General features: G+C 44.6%; 2 protein-coding genes across 7 annotated transcripts in view; both read right to left on the bottom strand.

The window, feature by feature from the left end:
• Window positions 1–17,443, bottom strand: part of PITPNM2 (phosphatidylinositol transfer protein membrane associated 2) — a 142,264-nt gene extending 124,821 nt beyond the window's left edge. For 5 of the 6 annotated variants that reach the window (XM_076352574.1, XM_076352579.1, XM_076352578.1 and 2 more), the window contains exons 1-2: window positions 17,324–17,443; window positions 1,537–1,636 (exon numbers count right to left, since the gene is read on the bottom strand). The gene's annotated coding sequence lies outside the window, so the exon portion shown is untranslated. Of the gene's footprint in view, window positions 1–1,536; window positions 1,637–2,449; window positions 2,555–17,323 lie in introns of those variants that run through there. The other variant, XM_076352576.1, reaches the window with a different exon arrangement.
• Window positions 17,444–19,370: 1,927 nt separating this feature from the next.
• Window positions 19,371–23,832, bottom strand: part of MPHOSPH9 (M-phase phosphoprotein 9) — a 33,446-nt gene continuing 28,984 nt past the window's right edge. Inside the window, exons 22-24 of the mRNA XM_076352826.1 lie at window positions 23,138–23,349; window positions 22,542–22,610; window positions 19,371–21,268 (exon numbers count right to left, since the gene is read on the bottom strand). Of these exons, the coding sequence (XP_076208941.1) occupies window positions 21,167–21,268; window positions 22,542–22,610; window positions 23,138–23,349 (383 nt within the window). The 3' untranslated portion in view covers window positions 19,371–21,166. The remainder of the gene's footprint in view (window positions 21,269–22,541; window positions 22,611–23,137; window positions 23,350–23,832) is intronic.

Below are 23,832 nucleotides of genomic sequence, written 5' to 3'. Positions count from 1 at the left end.
GACCTGTCCGCAGCTCCTTCAGAGAGCTGCGGTGGGCAGAAGAGAAGCTGCTGGGCTCTCTCCCGAGGAAATCGGGTATCCCACAGAGGGACAAGCCGCAGCACTGGGAGCAGCCTACCCGGACTGGCCCTTGGATCTGCTAATCCTGAAGAGAGAGGCTTCAGGAAAGGAATCGACCTGGGGAATGGCAATGAATTCATTGCGAGCCAGTTTCCTGACAGGAGATAACTAAGGTATTCAAATCACCCTTAGTTTTCAAGGATTTCTGGTAAAGATATTGCATGTTAATACAGAGCTGGTGTCACTGCATTTTCAGTGTAACTACTCCAACCCTGAGGTATAAATTCAGAGAAACTGAAAACACGTTTCGGTCTGATAAGTGAACAGTCTCAGATCCAAACTCATTTATCCTTTCTCTGTTCTTCCCAGCAATTCGTTGCTGTTAAAGCAAAAAACAGCAATTTTTGAGTTTTAGCATCGAGCAGCAAAAATGCATAGTTGCTATACCACAGTATCACCACAAAGAGAAACATCTGGTGGAGTTAAGAGTTAAAAACACCCTTTCTGATAGAGGAAATGAGTAGTGAGGAATGTACTGGATGAAAATAAGAAGATGCAAAACTACAGAGTCAGTGTAAAGGCTGACTCCCCACCTATTGAAAAACTCCTGTTCAGCCACTAATTTTGTAGGCAAATGTAACACTATGATACAGATTTCTAGAACTTACACAAAAGAGGTTTGGTGAGAGCTGGACCATACACAGTGAACCCACAAGCAACACTCCAAAGGTTAGAGCATAAGGGAATAGCAGGTACACGCATTCATAGAAAGTGTAAAATCTCTTCAAATTTACTTGTTAAAAAAACACCACAGGGTGCTTCCTTCCCCATCTCACTCTTTACTGGGGAAGTTCTGCCTGTCAATCCTCTTAGCAATGTAAAGCAAATTAAAAGTTCAGAGGGCAAAAAAGGGTAGAAATGAACAACAATTTTATGGTAGTACCAGAGGCTGCACACTGTTTATTTCAACACAAATAAAATGCAACAAGGTTAAGATTTGGGGGGGGGGGGGGGGGGGGGGGGGAAGACCCACACAAGATTTAAATATACACACAAAAAATTATGCTAATTGCACATCCTGTGCAACCATTCTCCCTTTTAATTTATTTATGTAAAAGATTTTAAATAAAGAAGGATGCTGACTAAGCAGAAAAAGGCGGGGAGCACGAGTTTTCTTTAAAAAGAGGTTTATTACCAATACGCATGTGTCTGCCATTTAAGCCAACCATGTCCTGTGACTGCCAAGCCCTTCTCAAAGGCAACCCATACAGCCATTCACCCAGACTCCATTTTATTGCATTTCCCCCTGAGCATCTATTCAAGTGGAACCCAAACTAAGGTTAATCCCCTCTCTCACCAGCAGCGAGCTAGTATCCGTCAGACTCATTACCATTTCTCCCTAGTAACATCTAAATGTTTTTTTTTTCTGATATAGAAGAAAAAGAACAGCCATCCAGCTGAAATGCCAGAACCTACCTTCTGCAAAAAATCTCTCTAGATGCTTCTGAGTGCAGGAGGGAGTGAAGACAGCATTGCTGAAAAAGGATGTCACTGTTGGTCCACATGTGTCAACATCCTAGAGGAAGATAAAACACAGTTGCTTAACTGCCATGCCCATGGGAAATCAACAGCAAGAATAAAGCTGCATTATTTTCACAGTTATACCATGCTAATGGCTCCTATGCAAACAACATAAAGCTACAACATTTTAAAATTGCACATCAGAATTTCTCTGCAGACATCCCTCCGGTATGTCAGAAATTCAATACGTGATAGTAGGCGGCAATGAGCACCTCAGGGATTTAAAGTGCGTTCCAAGCCATGAGTCATCGTCATCTCTAACTCATGGAAATTTAAAAAAAAAAAAAACAAAAAAACCCACACGCGCGCGCGTTGCACTGACCACTCTCATGTGCTCTCTCTGTACAATATCATAACTTCCCCCTAAAGCATTTCCCTTTTAAATATAGTGTTGAACGATTTCCACGAAGGGGACATCATCACAGACAAAAACCATCACATCGCAGCGTTCTTGCGGATAGCTCCACAGAGACCTGGCACGATCCCACATTCGAGGGTGGAAACAGAGCTGGAGCTGCCTTTATAAACCCCACAAGTCCTTCCACACCTGGAGGAGGAGTGAGGAGAAGGCACCTCCCATGGCTGCCGCAGAGCGCCGAGCAGCCAGGCCCAGGAGATGGCAAAGACAGGGATGATGAACTGGCAGCGCCCAGGAAGACAGGTCCAGCTCCCTTCCCACACAGCTCGGGAAACGTCAACCCCAGGCAGACCATTTACACCTCATTTTCCAGCCATCCGCTACCTGCTTTCCCCCAAGGCTGATTTCTGTCAGGAGAGCTGAGGGCCAGAAGAAACTTGCAACCATTACCTGCCGAGCAGCTCACGTGGTTTGCTTCGTTATGCCAAGCAGCCGGTTGCCTTTCTAAGAGATTCCTTCAGGCAGAGCCTCATCATTACCTCCAACCACTGGAAACTGTTTTTAATGCTGCTTTTAAAGCATCTGGTTTGCACTTTAGGGCGCACACATGTGCTCCCCCCTCCCAGCCATCACTCCCCTCTCTTCTTAGCTCTCCCCAAGTATATTCAAGTTCCTTCAGGTCTTCTTTAATTTCTTGGCTTATCCTCGGTTTGTCTGTCCCTGCTGTCCTCCAAGCAACAGCCAGAACTGAGCAACGGCTCTCGGTAGCGCGAGGTCTAACAGGGCAGACGGAGAAGGGAAGGCTGGCGTATTTGCAGCCGTTTCCCTGACAAGTGACCCACGGGCAGCCAGCACGGCTTCAGGAAGTCGACAGCGATCAGAAGATAGCTTGGCTATGCGTGCGGGGAGGACGGGGCCTCAGCAGCTCCCACACACTGCCGAAAACCACCCGCTCAGATTAAAGCTGCCTTTAACTCACTAACTCCCCAGCAGCAGAAATCTTCCTTTCCCGTTCAGGTCAGGAAGGGCACAGTCGTCCTTCCCTGTAGCAGGAGCTGTGTTCTGCACCAGAACATGCAAATCTGGGTCCACATCCACACAAAAAAAGGCATCTCCTCGACTGGGACCTGGATCCAAGCCTTAAGACCAGCACCCACAACCAAAGACTTACAAAAAAGAAAAACAAAAACACCAATATACTCTGCTCCCTGCACCAAAGAACTGAAATGCTTGGAAAAAACATTGACACCTTTTGCTGCGATACCCCACTTCAGTTAACAGACAGATTTATGTGTTACCAACAATTAAGAAAAAAGTAACCGCTCTTTACTCTTGTACCTTCTTGCACAGCAATTTAAAAAAATAATAGTGCTTGCACAGGTCAGATTCATCCCGGAGGAAGAACAAACGAGAGTAACATTTCAGGACCATTAATCTCAGAGATCTCACCAAGAGCAAGCAGCCAGACAGCTTAAAAATATATTTAGTCCACAAATGCTTATTAACGTCATTTGCTGATTCACAGCTGAGCCAGCCGCATGGAGCCCAAATGCCACTTCTACTTTCCCAGGCTGGCTTTTAAAGAGAGAAAAAAAAAAAAGTTGAAAGAGTTGGACATCAAGTTGTTTAACCCATCTCAAAACCTTCCGCAACGCAACTATTAGATGTGGATCTGTCTGGACTGGAAACTACAGGGCTAGTCTGGAGACCTAAGGCTTAGGAGTCTGATCTGAGTTTCAAAGACAAGCGATTCCCATGTGCTAGGTCTGGCTCACGGAGAGCTTTCCACTGCGGTCTCAAAGCAGCCACCACGCGTCTGCGTCCTCATGTGCACAGCACAGAGGAAACACTCCTGCCACACAACGGTATTACAGCATTTGCTTAGCTTTGCCAGGCACTTCGAGAGTTGAAAGCACCAAGTATGAACAGCCAACCCGATCCCGCTATCCAGGATGAGCTACGATTCAGTATTTGTAACACACGTACATAGATGCAGTTGTCTTACCTATTCACTAGATGCCATTCCTTGGTGTCACCCAAATACCACTGCAACGTGCTACAAAGCTGAACCTTAGTTTTCTTTTCTTTTATCGACTATTGCTTTTGTTCCCACTATTAATACAGTCAAGACCAGATCATAAATAAAATGGACTCTGCAGGCTTACAACAAAATTAACAGTGAAAATCATTACTACTTTTAAAATTACATCTTGAAATCAACTGAAGAAAAATATTTGATGATTTGATAGATATAAACCTGTGTCAAGAATTTGTGTGCGCGCTTTGGGGCAGAATTAACCCACTAAATTCTTAAGGAATCCTTTAAGTAAAATTTTTTTTCATAAAGGGAAATTTAAAGTGTTTCTTCCCCTACTGTTAAACACAATGCAGTGACTTAAAGCCCAAAGGATTTTCTCTCTAAATCACCTATTCAAATCTGTATGATGGAAATATATTTAAATATAACATTTTAATCTTGCTTTGCATTTGAACTTTTAAACGCTTTTCCAAGAAAGCGTCTCATTAGTCCTTTTAGCCATTCTACCATACTGATCTGCAAGTAAACAAAAATCCTCACATTACCTTTCTTTTTTAAAAGGATTAATTATATCTACTTTTTTTTTAACCCAATATACATCTAGTCTGATTGTGTCTTATCACTCACTATATAGTAATTCACTCCTCATCAAGTGTGTTGGGGATTTGTCAACACCCCTTCTACACTGGTTTTCTTTCACAAGTTAGACAAGTTTCAATAGATGCTGGATACGCTAGACAACATCCTCCCGAAAGGAACATCCACCGTAACCTACACTGAAGTAAATAAATTTTAAAACAATGGAGTCAGCCCAGAGCCCTGCTCCGTTTCACGGGTTTTGCAGAGCAGAGCACAGTTCTCAGAATTAGCAGGGGCCTGGACCCACGGTTTCAGAAGGAGTTTCAGTGTTCGGTTGACCCACTGTGAGGGCAATCTTGAAAGCCTCACTGGGTAGCTATGCAAACCTGGAAGAGCAGACTCAAAACCTCCTCAACTTAAGAGAATCAATCTTCCTACCCGCTTTATTCTTTTTTGTTTCAGGGTTGGGGTTTTTTTTCCTTTTTTGTAGATTGGGGAAGGATGACAAACCTTATTTTCAGTGACAGCAAGTCTGAAACAATTATTCCAAACAGAAAGACAGAGTTCTCTAGACACTTGCTAACAGTACTGAAATCAAAAGTGATTAAAAGCAAAAACATTTCTGAACAACAGGAACTGAAAGTATTGCCTTTGGGAAAATGTAAATACCAGCATTTTCTCTACAGTAAACACTGAAAGTAACAGGTAATTAACGTAGTGTGGGACATTATGACATATTTATAAAACTTGTTTTCTGGAATAATCTATACACAGTTCACCTTGACTGTAGTCCCAAGTGACCACTTTGTAAAGTCACTGCAGTTTGCAGAGGCCTCACTGATGCCATTCTTAATTTACTTATTTTTAGGTGTGAGAACAGATTACCAATGCAAAATTTAAACTTTAAAATTATCAGTTTTAAGCCTCTTTTAGATTGATAATCATTAACCCTGTCTGCATTTCAGAAACATTTTGTGGTAAGTGGTAATCAAATACACACTTAAAACTGCTTCTGTTTTAAAATTATACTACTGAAGTGCAGGAGACTTCAGCATTATTAAAAAAGGAACACACTCATCCAAAGCAGACCACCAGAAAAAAGCAACCCAACAAAAACATTGAGAAACGTGAGTTAATGCAAGAGTTCCCAAAAGGCTAGAAGAACATTTTTATTATGGGTGATTTGCAAAGATGAATGTTACAAACTTCCTCCCTCCCTCGAAAGGCTTTCAGGGAAGCACCTCTCCAAGGAAGTCTCTGGGCATCCGAGCGGCTCCGAACCAAACCCATGCAAAGACCGCAGTTGGCTCTGGAGCAGCACCATAGTTCATCAGGAGAGGCACGTGAAAGCAGACCACAGCTATCAGCAGACAGATTCACATGCAAATACGTTTTGCAAGGAGGATGAGGTACCACCCAGGCGGTGGCAAGCAGCTCATTTTTAGCACAAACGTTGAGAACACTACATTACACTAACTGAACTGGCATTTACCTTTCCGTGGAGAGCAATTAATTATAAGATGCTTTCTGCTGGCTTCTCTGCTTAACTGATGTGTTGCACTCCACTTTTCAGTCCTTCCTCCTAAGAGGTACTATCACTGCCACCACTAAAACACTTTATATTGGTGAGACAGGCAGAGTTCCCACCTCGCCGTTACCTGAACAAACACACTTGGTGACAACCACAGACGGGAACGCACTGGCCTCACGCCTGAGATCAGAGTCCAGTCGAGCAAGGGCAAAGGCAATAGAAAGCAAGATTCGCACGCCGTTTCTGCAAAGTCAGAGACACCGACAGCGCTATCTTGCAGGGATAAATGAACTAGCAAACTGTTCCTAGTGAACACCACAGCTGTTTTAGCTCAGCCTACTGCTTTTGCACAACCTGCATTAATAAATACTAAACCCTAACAAGTGTCAGCTGTGGTCAAACACTGCATGCTCGTGGTTTGGAAGCATCCTTTTCAGACCAGGGATAGTCACAAGAGTCCTTTATCCTCAGAGAAGGTGTTTTCTGTTCTCGTATCAGTTAGTCACCCTAAAACAATAAGGGGATATCCTTATCCTTTATCCCAAGGGATTGCTCTGATTAGGCTGCAAGAAAAATACATTAAAAAAAACCCAAAACAACAAACCCTACCCTCTATATGCACCCGTAGAAGATTTTTACGAACCTCACATCAGTCTGTGTAAAGTGGGAGGAGTTCACATTTAACATCACACATTGACAGAGGCAACCTGTTCCCCATGTCCTCCGGGACACCTCACCTTCCCGAACAGAGCATGACCTCCTGCCTCCATGGTGGGATCCCAGGAACAGCAAACAGCAGCATCTGCTCTGCACAGGCATGGTATTGTCTTAAGGTGGGCAGTTACCGATTCAGATCTTAAAAGCAGCTTTTATAAGCATCTATTTAGAATCAAGCTTCAAACTCCCTCCGAGAGAAGTATAACCTATGAGATTTTTTTTTTCCAGGAGCACAAAAGTGGAGGTAGGAGGGGGGAAAAAAAAAGAAAAAGCCTCTTGGTGGGTTCAGCACCTGTGTATGCTAAAGGCACTTCATGTTTTATGCATAAGAACGCTATCACCCCTGTGAAGATTTCTAAGTGAATCAGCCAGACAGGGTCTCTACAGCCTGCTTTCAGGAGAACCTTTTTTTCAAAAATTTATTTTAATTCAACCATTTGATTTATATTACTTTCCAGTCACTTCTAGCTAGGTATATTTCAAGCAGAGAACACTACATCAGCTTCCACCTTGCCCCTTCCCATATAAATGTGGCAATTAGCACAGAAGAATTAGTCAGCTATGCAGTATTTCACCTTAAAGAAAGCAGCTCAAGAAATAATACACCATTTAATCAGTACTCAACAGCCAGGGAAGAAACACAGTGTCTGAGTAACATGCTTAAAGAGGGTTTGAAATCCATTCGTAGACCTTGATGGAAGCCTGTCCTTGTCAAGGAAACCCACAATCCATAATGATGCTCAGTACTGTGCTTTTATCCTCCGTTTTATCAGAGCTCATCTGCTGATCAATGAGGAGTCCCATGGAATAGCACTTTGAATTTCAATGTCAACACAGCAGTACTGTGGTAATGATCGAAAATATTTACATATTGCCTCATTGATCGTGGGGTGTTCTTTTCCAACCATCTGGCTACTGGGCACTAATTTTTTTTGAATTTTATTTTTAAGGCTTTATATAGTTGTAAAGGAGGTTATTTGAACATCTTTACACCTAACATCCAGCATTCCACCTGAATCAGGTTGTCCTGTTATTTTTAACCCAGAACATTAGCGATGGCATTAATCAATTTCATCCCATCTCAGGGAGGGGAAAAAAATAATTTTCTTAATGAGGACAAAACCAAAAAAAACCGACAAACATCTGCTCCATGCTTACCAGAATGATGGGCCAATTCAGCTACAAGGTCTCATTTTTAATGTGACTCAAGGGTGTCACCATTTTGACAACAGATGAGTCAAATGGAAATATGTCACTCACTCTGCACTCGTTGCCAGCCTCGAGATAAAGAAACCCTGTAAGGGCTGGTTTTTCCACCTCCAGATGGAATACCTTATGATAACTGCAATGCTAAGCCCCTGGGCTCTGTAGTGCGTGCCTGTGTTTATACTGCCTTTACTAACTGCTCAAGTTATCCAAGCCAGGCAGTTCAGGCCAGCTGCTGCCATACAGGCTGCGAGGATAAAGCTTAAACAAGCACCAATTAGTCTCCCTTGACTTCCCCCCCCCCCCGCTGAGTCTGTGCACCCAGAGACTCACCCAGCTCACCCCCGCCGTCACCTGCAGCAGGCTGGGTATGCCTCACCTGGCTGCAACCTCTGACGCTCAACAGGCCCAGAGATACCCACCTGGGCTACATAAAGCAAGAAACCCCGGTGAGAAACAGGGATTTAACTTCAAGAAAACCCAAACAACAGCAGAAAGCACCTCTTGGCAAGGTGCTCTGAGCACCAACCGTTGCACTCCCCCAGCACAGCACAAGCACTTTTGGTTAACTCTTGCCTAGCTGATCCCAGGTTTCCACATAAAAATAAATTTTTAAAAAGCTTTGAAAAGCTTATCTGCATATATTCTTCTAGAAGGTTGAACAGCAAGTTAAATAAAATATGCAGGAAAGACTGATATCTACAAGACCTACAAGTTTGCTGCAAGAGACCTCTGCAGAATACTTGATAGGAATATTCGAAAGGTAGTTCTCAAACAGTTGTCAAACTGATTTCAAGGTGGTTTTTTGTTGGCTCCAAACCCGTTTATAATCAGAAGCTGACTCTCCTAGCTACTGGTGCCATAAACTTGATTTATGAAGAGTGAGAAGTCTAGAAGTCAAATTATACTCTGCCTTTAAGCCAGGAATAAAAACAGTCTCTCGGCACAGTTTAGTTGAGGATTTTTGGTAATGATGATTAAGATAAAAACATTCTCGCCTCTTTTTTGAGTTCTACTTTGGTAACAAGGAATAAAACACAAGTTCTGTCAGCAAAATGACACACAGACAACATAAGAGAGAGCGGGGGGGGAGTGCTCTAACATATCTACCTTTGATAATAAAGATGCTCCATTAGACAATTAAATTCCCTCTGTGTCAAGCTCCCTTTTCTGCTGGGGCAATTGTATGGAGAAGGACGGAAGGAGGACAGGAGGCGGCTCTTCCCCCTACATTCTCTCTGCCTAGACAGCCCAGGTGTCTTTACAGACATGATGCAGTAGATCTGGCTCTTGACCTAACGAGGTCCACTGAGGGCCAGGCACAGAAGGCAAAGCACCTATGAAATGTAAGGAGCAGTTTTCCTTACAGCTTTGCATAAATAATTACTGCTGTTAGAAATCAGTTTATAAGGCTGTGTAACTCTGTAAAGTTTTATTATCCCGAGTCCGTCCCTCCCTCCCACAGCCTGACACAGTGATGCTGCATTTCCAGTTCAACTATTTCTCTGAGCAGAGCGTCAAGCGGAGTTATCAAAGTGCACACCCTCAGCAAGGCAAGTCAAACCATCTCCTGCTTTTCTAAACAAAATTATAGATTAAAACTGGGAAGCCAGAGCAACACACAGAAGCTGTACTAAAAAGGTTAATCCTTCAAGTAGGCTTGCCCAAATGCGCTCTTCCCTCTCACAGAGGTAGTGTGTTAGAGAAATGCGCCTTTTTGAAAAGCCTATTTATAGGCATTAAATGTAAGCAAAAGACAACATTAAAAATTATTCCGTAGTCCCAAAACGGACAAAGGACACATGGTGTCCATGCTAAACACATTTTTGAGGATATTTGCTGGAAGACGTTTACCATCTGTTGAAGTTAAAACTTGGAACAATACTTTACGATCCAGATACAGGTTAGACAAATAATGGGTCCCAAGAGTCTGGATAAACGATGCCTAAAAACAAGGGAGAGAGGGAAAACAAAACAAGCTATCTGCTCTTCTCCTTCTCCATCAGTTTGCTTTGGTGGATCAGAAGCCTAAAAGCACCATGCTAGCCCTGCCCAAAAAATAACAGCCCACCTGGAAACAAGGTCCCTTACAAGACGAGCCACCTCACTAGCACAGCCCAGGAAGATTGAGTGTTGGACTGGAAAACGGAGCAAAGCCGGAGGCAGAAAACTCTGGGATTTTTACTGTCTCTCCTATTGAGTTGTGACCTGCAACATTTCAGACGCCTGCTACTGGTCTACCCTTGTTTAAAACAGAAGCGATCCTCCACCTTTGCTTGTAAAGAGCACTGAAAGTCAGCAACGGAGAGTGCTACCGGGGAGATGAGGATGGCAGAGAAAAAGCAAGCGAGAGGCCTTCCTCCCCCTTCTGTTCTTTTTCACAAAACATCTCCGAGTTATTTACATTCTCGTATCCTGAACTCCCCCTCCGGTTTCACAGTTTCCAGTTAACTCTGCATTCTGCTGGAGATAACGCACGTTTAGCTTTCAGCATGTTTAGGCTAGAACACCCTCTGAACCTAATGCCAGGTCACCAAGCCCACAGAGGGAAATATTTCCAGCTGCAGAGACAGGCTAGAAGATAATAGACAGAAATATGGGGCTCCATCTCTCCACCACCCTGCAGAAATCAACCTACTCAGTGAAGGAGACAAGTAAACAGCTTGGTAACGCCTACAACTGGTGCTCAACCTCAGATCCAGCAAAAAGATGTAAATATTTAGATTTCAATTTCATCTGATATGATAAATGTAAAATGTCTATTTCCTTCTTAAAAAAAAAAAAAAGTAGCATTAAAATAGGTAAGCCACCCACTTAGAGAAAGTGATTCTGCAGTGTTTCTACCTTTAGGAGGAGGTTATTTAAGTTATGGTATTGATCTTGAAACAAATTACAATCACAAGTGAAGTTATTCCCATTGAATTGTCTTCTGACATATAAAACATAATTACACCGCATGTCTATATATAAATACATACATAAAATTGTTTTGCTGTTCATTCCAAACATCTAGTGGCTGATGGCAGCACATTATTTTTTACCTCTTAAGAAATGCCCACGGCCCTTCAGGGTTCCCTGTGGAGTGGTAACTCTGACTCCAACCCAAATCATCTGAAAAAAGCCTCAGAGCAATCCCCTAAGTCCCAAATCAGACTCCTTACGAGTAACCCATGCAAGACAGAGCAGAAGCTGAACTGCAGTTTACCACAGCCGTACTATAAAAACCTGAAATCCTTACATAACCTTTTAAAGCAGATAATGGCCAGAATTAACAGTCATGCAAATATCAAACTTCCTTGGAGCTGGAGATAACACGGCCTCGCCCCTAAAGCGCCAAGATAGCCTCAACCTGCTGATGTGATTACACACTCCCACCCTCCAAATCAGTTATTGCGCTGTTAAAGAGAAACGCCTTCTCAGGTCACTGCTCTGTGGGTTAAGTCAGCTAATATGCTTGAATTAGTGTCCCGAAGCTGAGCAATCGCTATGTAAGTGCCAGCAATCCAAACAAATCAGAGTTAAGTTCCCTGTCCATTACAAGAATCGCTGCCGCGATGACAAATTACAAAACTTTCGCCTGTTCATTCACTGTTATCTTTCCCAAGTCCTCCTAGGTACGCTGCAACGATCAGATGTGCCTTTCCAGCTAGCAGCAAACTACCTCTTGTTTCATTACTGGAGTGTCTGGACCTCTGCTCCCCCAACCCCAACCAGACTATAGGAATTGTTGGGAAAAAAAATAAAAATAAACAAAACCGAGTAGAAATCCCAGTATCTGGTCTCTGACAGGAGACTGAGCTGTTTAAAGGAACAGAAAGGATGAACGGCGAATCATTTTCCCTCGTCGTGTTGAGGGAGTCCCTCCAACTTACCTAAGTTCAACTGCTTTCCTGCAGAGGGGAGTTTTAAGGTTCCTGCTTACAATATCACAGCACTCACCAACCTCAGCTGTCCAAACACAACCAAGTCGAGACTGTAAAAGCTGTGCACAGTCCTCGCTATCCAAGATACTCGGCACTCAGGGTGGGGGTTTTTGTGGAAAAAACCTTGAAGTCCACAAGGAGGCAGATTTCTGGATGTTGTAGCTCTTCAAATCTGTCTGAGCAAGATTTTCTGGAGGCTGTTTAAAAGCCAGAAGAAAATTCTCATTTGGAGTCCTCAAGCACTAGCTCGGTAAGGAGAAGCCAAAGATCAGCCTTTGCTGTGAAGGGATGTTGGAAGACCCAGCCACTGCTCAGGGTGCCCACGCTCCTACCCGGACAGCTGCATTCTGCCCAGCACACTTCCTAATCAACCCAGGCGTTTGCTTTCTGTTCCTGCCCTCTGTGGCATTGCAGCTGCAGAGTCAGAGCGCTGGTACGTGCCCTCCCGCAAGGCAGCGGCCAGGAGGACGCGGAGGCAATGACCCTGACTCCTTCGCTCCTGAACTCGAGAGCACCCTGCCAGGGCTGGCGGCTTCGCTGCAGCTTTCCACACCATTCATTGACCTGGGCTGCGTTAACCATCAAACCCAAGATAATTGCATCCTTGTTACCATCCCTTGCATATGGAAGCCCACATGCAGGAGGTGCTGTTTTCCCTCTCAGTAAGGGGCACTAAATTTCTCCTCCTGAATGGTCTTTCACTGCAAAGCCAGCACCTCCTTAGATGTGCCCAAGCTCTCCAGGGCAGGTTTTAGCCCTATGCTTATTAGATTTCTTCCTGCTCTTTCATGGCAAATCATGCATCTCCCTGCACCCACGTACGCTCAGTAACTATTTATCTCCACTTGCCTAAGCAACTGCTTATTTCTTCTCCCCTCTGAAGCTTGACCCTGTGTCAAACACACTCAGGCAGGGTTGCAGGACAGTGGGAAGCGGCTCTGTTTCCAGATACTGCCATCTCTCAGGAGGTCCCCTGGATCCCCACAGCCACCCTTCAAAAAAGAAAGAAACTAGTTGGGAAAAAGGTATTTAAGTTCCCCAGTGGGATTTACTGAAGCATTTTGCTGTGAGCTTCTAGGGATATATATTTTTTTTTTTAATTAAAAAAACACCATTGAAACAGTCGCACCTGGGAAACCCCTTGCTTATGGAAAATGCTCAAGTATGACTTCAGGAGCTCTGTGTATTGACTTGGCACTATGCTGATTAAAACTCCCTGAAGTGACAGGATCTGAGTTAGCCCAATGCTAAACTGTTTTGTTCTTCTTACATTAAGAACATCTAAATATCATTTATTACTTTGTTCATGTAAAATTTCGTAGGACCGTGTGCATGGACACCGTGATTAGAGAAACCACATTCCCTTTCAGTTCGTGGGTGAGTTCACACAGACTCCTCTGCCCCAGTACAATGTTGTGGCATTTGGATTTCCTCCAACACCCAGAAAACAAAGTTAAAAATAAAGCGTGTTATTTATTCCCTCCCCCCACGTTAATTACTCCATTTCCATTCACACTGGATACTACAGAACATTTTTGTTTATAAGATGCCTTCAGGCTCAAAATTAGACATATCTTACTTATTTGGGGAGATAAACAGAAATATTAATTGCATCATACCCTATGCCAACCAGCTTTAAAATTAAAGAGCCATTTAGAGAAATTGGCTATTAAGAAAACCATGGGGTTTAGATGATGCTTTTTCCTTCTAAGAAAACAAAAATAAAGAGAAGAAAGACTGATGTCTGTTCCTCCCCTCCCCTTGAAATGAGGCACGTCTCTTGAATAAGAGGAAGCCTAAAAGAAAAACGTATTGTGGAAAAAAAACCCCATGTTTCTCAACAGATCTCAAATGATCTCAAGGGATCAGTGCTGGTCCTGGAACAGGCCACTACCGTGAATATGCATGAATGGCATGAGTCAAACTACACTCAGGAGTAAACATAAGCTTTCACTTGCCATTTTCTGAAGCCTTCCAGTCAGGCTGCCAAGACAGCAACCGAACGACAAGATTTTTATTCAAATGTAGGGGGAGATTAATGCTGTTTTGGACTAATTGGAGGAACCTTCTTTAAATTACCTTGCTTGAAGGATGTGCTGCTTCTCTATTTGGCCAATTCGCAGAAGCAGTAACAAATTGTGAATAAAAAGAGACTATTTATTTAAATTCAAAGCCCCCTAGCACCACTGTCAGTTGCAAGTTTTGAGATTTTCTATTAAAAAAAAAAAAATCAGGACAAGGTCTTTCCAAACTGGTTGCTGTCAACTAAAATGAGAAGTTAGATAAAACTCCCACATGCCAGATGGTAAATCACAATAAATGCTTGGGCTGTTAGATGCACAACAAGCGACAAAAGCATTGAAATACACCATCAGAAGCAAACCAAAATAGAAAGGCTATTTTAATAGGAAGTTATCATTTTGGGGAAAGATCCTTGTTAAAAAAAGGCTACTGTCAGCAAGAGCCTTGGAGTTCACTATTTAGACATCACTTACGACCCTTTCTGCCAAGTTACTTGAAAAAATATATTGTTAAAGGATACCAGGGAATTGTTTACTCGAACCATTACTGTTTCCTGAACACAGATGCAAGAAAAAGTTATATTAAGAAGATAAACAGCTGCTACTGTATGCTGTTTAAATGGTAACAAAAGCATCTAAGGGCCATAAAGGGAATAGTAAGGGAATTAAAAAGCATTTTTATGCATGAAGATGGCTAACATCCGTACATTCATTAAAGTGGTATCAACCATGCTTTTAATTAAAAGTTAGTGACAGAAACTTAAATATGATTAATGAAACCTAGCAGCCTACCAGAAGTCTGCTCTATCAAAAGCAAGAAGCACAACAAGCTGTGTTTCCAGCCCTTGCTTGCTCGTTTCTCTTTCCCTCTCGGAGATGCTGCCACAATCCAAATACGCTGCAAGGACACGAAGCAGCACTCCTGTGAAAAACAGCAAGCCAGGACAAGTCTGCAACCGTGCTTTCATGCTTGGCCATTCTTTATTTTGTATATCCCGAGGAGGCGTTTCAATTACCGAGCAGCCCAGGGCCAAGGCAACGAGCTGGTTACCTGTCAGAATAACCAGCTATACAGCGATCTATGGACTATTGCAGGCATGAGGTCTGCCAAAGGCCAGGAAAAAGGCTGCCCTACAAACAGCAGTCTCCTATTCAACAGTGGAAAAAATACTCAGAAGCCAGCACTGAACTCTGTAACGCAGTCAGTCTTCTTGTGTTACTCGGGAGCACAACGCAGTCACGACAAAAATAAACTATGCGATAAAAATACAGCGCAAGCAAAAAGATGTGGGCACGGAGAGGGAATTAGTATGCAATCGGAGGATAAGGAGTCCTACAGGCCATAGATATTTCGACATGCAATCAAACCACCTCCTATTTAAGTCCTGATGTCCGCGAAGACTAATTACCATTGTCCTGCTGAACCGCTGTCATGTACAGAGCTGAGCACATGCAGATTATGTCTTCAAAGACTGAAGACATTTTCTGGCATCGTATTACCCACTTAGCTGCTTCCAGGCGCACAGAGCACATAGAAGATGGAAGCTCTCACTTTAGAGCAGGTACTAACACAGGAAGAAACTTTTTTTTTTTTTTGCGCTTAAATACACAATTTAAATAAACTTTGCCTCAGTCATGGCAATTTAACATAAAATGTGACAGGACTGAATTGTGTGGCTGACTGAACAGGGCACTGCTCCAAGGGGTTCCCCATTCCTGGGTCTGCTAATGATGCTCCAGCCCTAGGCCGAGCACCTCAGTGCACTCATCAGTGCTTCTACTTCTTCAGTGGAGTGAGAGGGGTTCGGGAGGAGGTGAAGGAAGCGATTTAACCCTCCCGCAGCTAGACAAAAAGCTGAAGTTGTTCATGCTGTAGCCTGCTGCCGTGGGGCAGCAGCATACTCCAGAATGGAGCCCAGGGCTGTTCGGGAGCACCAGGCAGGGCCCCTTCCGTCAAGTGATGGGGAGGCCAGGAGAAGGGACCGCCAGGCCCAGCAGAGAGGATCCCCTCTTATAGCCCATCACCCAGCTAAGGAACGGGCATTCTGCTCTTCCTAAAGGGAAAATCTCTTCCTCCTGCCCTCCCGAGGGGAGGCAGCGCCTCAGGAGCGTGGCCGATTTCCAGTCGGCCACCCAGCAGTTCACTGACCGCAGGGGAGTCTCGAGCCCCGAAAGCCCATGAGGTTCTTCCTCAGCTGTAATTAGTCAAAGGCGTTTCTGTGAGGCCACTGCAGGTCTCGCCCCTCTTCTCCTACCACAGGCAGGGAGGCCGTCCCCGGGCAGCGCCTTCACCCCCTCCTCACGGCCAGGCCTCGTTTGAGAGGCTCGCGGGCCACCGCCTTCCCCACCACACGGCAAGTCTCCACCCGGTGCCTCTGCCAAAGCTGAATTCGGTGAAATTCAAGCCCCAGAGATGTGGTGACCGAGGAAGAGGGACAAGGAGGGCCGCAGCCAGGACGAAGGCGCTCCCGCGGGCAGGGTCCGCTCTGGCCTCACACGTGTGGTGCTCGAAGGCTGCCGGCACGGTTCCGCGACATCCAGCACAGCTTCCTGCACATCCAGCCACGACCTACCGAAAACGCTCCCTCTGCCATTATGAAATGCCCGGTGCGGAGGGTGCCCGTCCCCGGCTGTCAAACACCGACACTCAAACCGCGACCGAGGGCAGAGGAGGAAGGTGTTTGCTGCCTACAACCCGCCAGCACAGAGAGAAAGGAATAACGGGGGGTCGGGAGGGTGCAACACAACCAAACCCCGTTTGTGCTCCAGCGGGGTACGTTAGAGCAAGGCTATGAATCTTTCGTTATTTTGCGTGCATTAATTCGGAGCCGAGGCAGCGTGCAGCGTGCTATGGCTGCGGCGGCGCGGAGACCCCGCGGCGCAGCAGACCTGTCCCTCCCTGCCATTTACTCCTCTATTCGGGAAACTTTCACCGCCGACGCATCCCGCTGGCCGCGGGCGGGGAGGAGGCAGCCCGACCCCGCTGAGGCCGCGGGAGCGCCCGGAGGTACCGGCCGGGCACCCGCCAGCGCCGCGGCCCGCAGGGGCCGTTCCTCCTCCACCGCCCGCCGAGGCCCCGGGGAGGGGCCCGCCGAGCCGCCCCGACCCCTCGGGGGAGGCTGAAGCCGCCCCGCGGGCCCGGCCTTCACCCCTCGCCCTCCCCTCAGGCCCGCGGCGGTTCCCGCCCCCGCTGAGGCACGGCCGGCCCGGCCCGAGGGGCCGCCAGGTACCGGGGCCCGCCCCGCCGCCCCCCGCCCGACGAGGCGCCCTCACCGCCCCCCGCCCCGCGCGCGTCCCCCCACCACGCACCGGCTGCTCCCGGCGCAGCGGCCGCGGCTCCCGCTGCTGCTGATGCCGCCGCGGCTCGGCGGCTGCCGCTGCCTACGAGTCGCTGCCTGCCGACATGCCCGCGCTCCGCTGGCATAATCCCCGGCGAAGGTGGGCCGGGCGCAGGCAAGCTCCTCGCCCGCCGGCTCTGCCGCGGCGCGGGGACGGCGCAGGCGGGGGGAGGCGAGGCGGGCGGGCCGCCGCAGCTCCGCGCTGCGGGGTGGTGGGGGGGGGAAAGCCGAAGAGCCCCAGTGCCGGCACTGCCCCTGCCCTGCTGCAGCAGCCGCCGGCCGGACAGCTTTATTCCCCCGCCCGAGCCGTGCCCACCGCCGCGGGGAGCCGCCACTTCCTTCCCCGCGCCGGGCCGGCGCACCCGCACGGCGGGCGGGCGGGCCGGGGGCGCCGCCTGCCGGCCGCGGCGGGGAGCGTCGCCGGGGCCCGCGACCGCCGCCCGCGGGGCGCCCCGCTCCGCCGGGCCGGGGGCGAAGCCGCGGGGCCCCCGCAGCGCGTTCGGCAGCGGGCTGGGTGCCTCTCCCCGGCCGGCACCCGTGCGGGAGCTCCGGCTCGCCGCGGGCGCTCTCACCGCCTTCCTCCACAGGCTGCCCTGCGCTGGGTTCCCTCTCCTGCTTGGTACCTTTACCGGGTGTCCGCAGGACGGATGACCAACGGTTACGGAGCCAGACTTCCACGGCGATGGGTGAAGCCCCAGCCCAGCCTCTGCTCTAACCCTGCCGCGGGCACCAGACTTTTTACAGACTGGAGCAGCGCTGGTTACTCCTGTAACTCTAGTCTCTGCAAAGACTGGGGAAAAAAACATCACTAAAGGTTTAGGAATCCTTTTATTCAGAAACCTCAGAAAAAAAAAACCAGCAACCAAAATTTGCTGCACTGTTTTAAACATTTGTCAATTTGCTGCGGTTTTTTTTTTAAGGATGCATCACTTCACCGCTTCTGTTCCACTCTGCAAATGCAGAGTACTACCAGCAACCAGCCCCTTGTTAACTCCTGGATAACGCCAAACTCACCAGCTCCAGGAGAGCTGCACAGATGCTTCGAGCTCTTTGTCCTCATCCTCAAGAACTCCGAAGCACCTCACCAAAACCTGCTCCCATTTCTGCTCTTCCTCGGCCCCCCTCCCTCCCCCAGGAGGCAACCCGTGCTCCTGTGTGCTACCTCCACAAAGCCAGAGCCAGCCTGCCTAGTAAACGAGTTAGTTTTTGCCACAGTAAGTTCTGCTCTGCGTTATAGCTCTTTTTAGAGACAAAGTTCCCAGTGGAAGGCAGATTATGCCTAAAGCTAGCAGTGGTACAGAGGAACACCTTTTTTTTCTTTTAATTTGCTTTTTAGAGATGTGGACAAATAGAAAATTTATTTTCCAAAGGTTAAATCTCAGAGTTGAAGGAGCTGTAATGTCTATTATCATAGAGAAAACTACGCATGGGAGTGTCTTGCAAGGGCAGCCTGAGACAGGGCAAAGCCTGGGGCTCCCAGCAAAACCTAGTCGACCTGGAAAGGCGATAAATGCCTATGTAGCTGAGAGGTGTCAGGTGGAAGAACGCAAAAGGAAGATGATTAAAGTCCTCCTCAGAGGAAGCGTAAGCTTCTGCTCTTCTGGAAGTCCTTATTTTAAAAGGGATTTTAAAAAAGCCAAACAAACAGACTGTCCAGCAGAGTATACAGCAAGTGCAGTCACGTTTTCCACAGTAAACACGCACTTCATGTGGCCCACTTTTTGATGCTTCGGGTCTGATTTTCAGAAGCACTGAGCATTCAGGCCTCCCACTGATTTAATCTGGAACTGCAGATCCTCTGCCCCTCTGAAGAATCAGGCCGAAGGCACCATACTGAACAGGTCACATGAAGCCAGACATTTATTTGAAAAGGTTGTCCTAGAAGTTTACCAAGAGCAACACTTACATTCCACCCGCCCCCCCCCCAGTGTTAATAATAGAACAGAAATAGCCTAAAGAGCTCCAACAGATGGAGGAGGACTTTTGATTAAAAAATAAATTCTGACTCACAATTCCGTTTTCTGGATGTAATAAAAAAAGAGTACATGAATATGAATAGCACTGGAAAGAATGGAGTGGAGCTAAAGGGAGGTTAAAAGGAAAGGCAGTGAAATAGCCAAACTGATTTACCTACTTGTTTCTAATGTCTGTCAGGAAAATTGTTTGTTTTTGCTGTAGTGCTGACAAAAGAAAAAAAGACCATTAGTGGACTCATGAAATGCTCCTGTGATGGATTCCTTGGAAAAATCCTGCTGGCTGAATGTTACTTTTGAAAGAGACTTTTAAATTGTACCTGTTAATAAACTTAAAATGGTGGGAAAAATCCTTCAGCTGAATAGTAGAGCTGCACAAGGAAGTCAAGGTTCTTTTTTCCTCCCTCAACCCCTTCTGAGTAAAAATTACAAGTAAGAATATGGAATACCATCAAATTTGTACATCTATTCATGTACCTGGAAGTATATTTGAGCAAGTTATCTTCAAGCATTCAGGCCGAATTTCTACATTTTAGAGTAAAGGGGAAGATGAGTAACTTACATCCTTGACTTCTCCCCAACTCGGATCTTGTATGACAAGAACCCGCAGGGCAGAAGTGGCTGCAAAGAATACAAATTTTTCAAAAAGACTGTGCATGGGTAGGACAGTTCATCAAATATCTTAAGACACAGCACTCTAATTTTAGAATCAGACCTTCACAAGCTTCCTTTATGACATCTATTCTGGCCTTATAATCACATCATTGGTGGCTAAACATCTTGAACAAGGACAGAATTTGAAACACACAATATGATTAAAACCTACATTATCGCTGATGTAATATCCCAGAACCTATTGTTCTTGGGCAGGAGGAAAGAATCTAATTAAACATTTATTTAATGTTAAAATGCAAACTAAAATATCAATGTTGGACAGTAATTCAGCAATATGCCAACCAGCGAGTATGTCTTTTTCACCAAGTAAAATGCATGTATGTTCACAAATACAGCTCGGATTTGATTTGGAAGTGTACGCCATCAGAACACTGGCACGGCGCAAAACCCAGTCTGGCATATTAAAACCGTAACTTGGGTTAAGTAGTTACAGTCCTGGAGCGTCAGCTGGAGTTGAGCTGCTCACTGGGGGACAGGACGGCTGCTGTCAGTCTCGTGAATCCTGGTACTCGCGGTATCACAACACTACTCACTGCGACTGTTGGGAGACAGCAAATAACTTAGAGCAGTATTTTCCTAACACAGCCAGTGGCGACCAAACTAGCAAAACACGCACCAATTTGCGGCCAGCCAGCCATAACGCAAGTATTGCTCACAGTTTTGTCACAATGAAAAATATGCATGTTGTAAGGTTTAAATTAAAAGGATTTACCATATAACAGTAGTCATCTTTAAACACACGTACTTCATGTTGCTTTTTGTATTAAAGTTCAAAATTTCCTATTGACTAATATTTACATCATAAATAGTTATAAAATGGTGAGGAAAATGAAGTGCAAAAGGATAACACACTCATTTTCTGAAAACAAGCTGCCTTTTAGTTTCTTATTCTTATTATAAATTGAATATCACTATTTAAAAATAATTAATATTTCTAAAAATATTACAATACAGGATAAACCTTGATTTCTCAAGTGTAACAAAAATATGTTCAAAATATAGGTGGCTGTCTGAAATACAAAATATTGCTGTTTGTAAAGGGTAACATGATTGTAAAACTACTATTGAGGGTTTATAAAAATACAAAACCATTTGCATTTACTAAGTGCATAATTACATATTAGTGCAAAAAAAAAAATAAAGCATATTTGCATTCAAGAGAACTGTCAAAGATTTGCAGAGGTACGTAAAACATGAAATCTTTTCAAAGTCATGCGTATTGACCCCAAATCTCTATTAATCCTTTCCAAGCGATCTTCCAGGGCTTCCTAAAAGAAACAGTTAAAGAAAAGAAAGAAAATTAAAAGGCTTTAATAACATACAACAAAATCCAATGATCCTTCTAAAATGAAGGAACTACAGTTATTCCTATATTCAACTGGTATCCTTTTTGACGCATTACTAGCATTCTGTTAGCACCCAAAAACTAGAGCCAGACCTACAAACTTTTCGTATTATTTTTATGTGTGTGTGTGTATTTGTGGGTTGTTGGCTTTTTTTAAAACTGTTTCACATATTTTGGTTTTTTCCATGTGACTTAGGAAACTCCATGAGATAAACTTGACAAGAATTAGGACAGGCTGATAATTATGGAGACACATTTATGAAACAGCTGACCACTGTAGTGAGTGGCAGTATTGATTTACTGGAATGCACTTTTACTTTCAAATTGATAAATTGATAAGCCCTGGGATTACAATTTAGGAAATGCTGAAGTTGTAGGCTTCGCAGAGACCTCTAAAACACAACTTTGAGACACTTGTTTTTATTAAAAGAGTCTGCAGAGCTTTCTGAAGAAGGCACTCTCCTGTATTCCACCTACACTACTTATTTTTGCCTTCTTATTTCCTTCTTTATACTTTCAAGCAGACAAAAACCAACAAAACAAACGAAAACTAAACTTTGCACTTTCTTCTACAGCACAACATCCTCTCTACAGCTTCAGGGACCTATTTCATAGTCGCTGCATTTTTTTAATGTATTGCCTTTATTTACCTCTCGGTGTTATCACAAGAGCAGACTATTCTTGCAGTAATTCAGAAAAATGCATCCCACGTACAAAAAATAGAAGATATAAACAGTCTTATGCAGAATATACACTATGTAGTATGTATATAGATGTATACACACACTTTTTCTTTGTATGCATGTATATACACACACACAAAAGAAAAGTTGTCAGTTGGGGGGGGGGGGGGGGGGGGCAGAAATCAAATGTTTGCAGGGCTAATTACTCTTTTCTGAATCACTTGCATACAAATTATCCAGACTTACACCTTTTACATAGCAAGTCAGAGTGTGTTTATAAATAACTTGCAAGTAACTTCCCGATTATCTTCTAATGCAGTAAAGTCTAGAGAACAAAGAACATCTTTCACACAGATTCAAAATTCAGCCATATTCAGGAACAATTCTCAGTGGTATGGAAAAATTCCCATAGTAATTGCGCGTACTAGATAGCGGAATTTTCATCTACACTATATATCCTCAAATTGTGGAAGAGCAACTTAAGAGAACAGTCATATGTAGAAGCTTTTTCACCTGGTTTAATCTTGCTTGCAAGGTCATTCTTCCACCAGAACAAGGTATTCGACTCAATGCAGCCTCAATCTAGTAACAGAAAATACTTCAGCTGTAAATTATAGTTTCAAGAGCCTTCCTAACTCAACCTACAAAAGAGAGGTGAGGTGTTTAGATTACAGATACACATCCAGTCTTGTTCTTAAACACCAACTTGTTACCATAACACTGTGCCATAAAAAACTGGTACGAAAGTTAACGTTCATAAGCAGATGCTCTCAAGGATGATTTTGAATAGAGCACTCTTACTTGCCAGAATAACCTTCCTTATTTGAAAGACTGATTTAAAGCATCGTCCATTAAGGAAGAAAATAAATTCACTCCAACCCTTCCATCCACACCGTGTTTACGTTAAAGTGACTCTCCTTTAATGAAGTTAGGGATAGAAAAGGACTGGAGTATGGGAATTAGAGGAGGAAATAACGGCACATTCCTAGGGTAACACTAGAAATTGTGAATGAATTTCAGCCATGCATTGCATAGGTATACAACTACATCCCTCACCTCTCATACAACAATTATGTTTCGTCAAACTTTAAAATAAAAATAATCTTTGCCTGTTGCTTTTCTTGAGTCAGCTCATCAAAAAGCCTCTCTGTTTCAGCCAGAGTCTTAATCCTTGCTGCGTACTTGAAGTCTCCCTCACAAGGTGAGAGCACTGGCTCATGCCTTTGTGCTACGCTCCTCTCGTCCCAAGCTGTTGCTTTCTTCATTCCAGTATTGACGGATTCAGCACAAGAGCTGTGTCTGACACCTGAATGCTGCCTTCCTATCAACAAAATAGGGGTCTTTTATTTGTTTTGTAATTGTCTATGAAATTATTACATCAGACAGAAAAAGAAACTAATAACAAGAAAAGCAGTGTGATCTTGGGGGTATATAAACTGAGGATAGTGACTAGCAAAGCCTCATTAGCTTGCCTTAAGCAGACTTCCCAGAAGAATGCAAAACATTTGTATGGGTCATCTTTCAAGTGATCTTTATAACGCAGCATATTTTTTGGTTAACAAACAGATTACTGTACTGTGCTAATTAGGAATTACTTTTACTGGTACAACGTTTCTAAATATCACCAAGTAGACTAGTTGTCATGAAAACACTAGTCTAAATAAATGCATTACTAAAAAACAAAAGCAGAACATTGTGACAAGAATTACAAAAGTGAGAAAATATTTGATTCAATCAATCATTTAAAAAAACCTGAAACAACTAGCTTTATTATAGTTACTCTTTGCTATCTGTAATGCAACAT

This window comes from Aptenodytes patagonicus, chromosome 15 (genome assembly GCF_965638725.1).
Source record: "Aptenodytes patagonicus chromosome 15, bAptPat1.pri.cur, whole genome shotgun sequence".
Lineage (NCBI taxonomy): Eukaryota > Metazoa > Chordata > Aves > Sphenisciformes > Spheniscidae > Aptenodytes > Aptenodytes patagonicus.
Note: the sequence above shows the minus strand (reverse complement) of the source record. Positions and strands in the feature narration are given on the sequence as shown.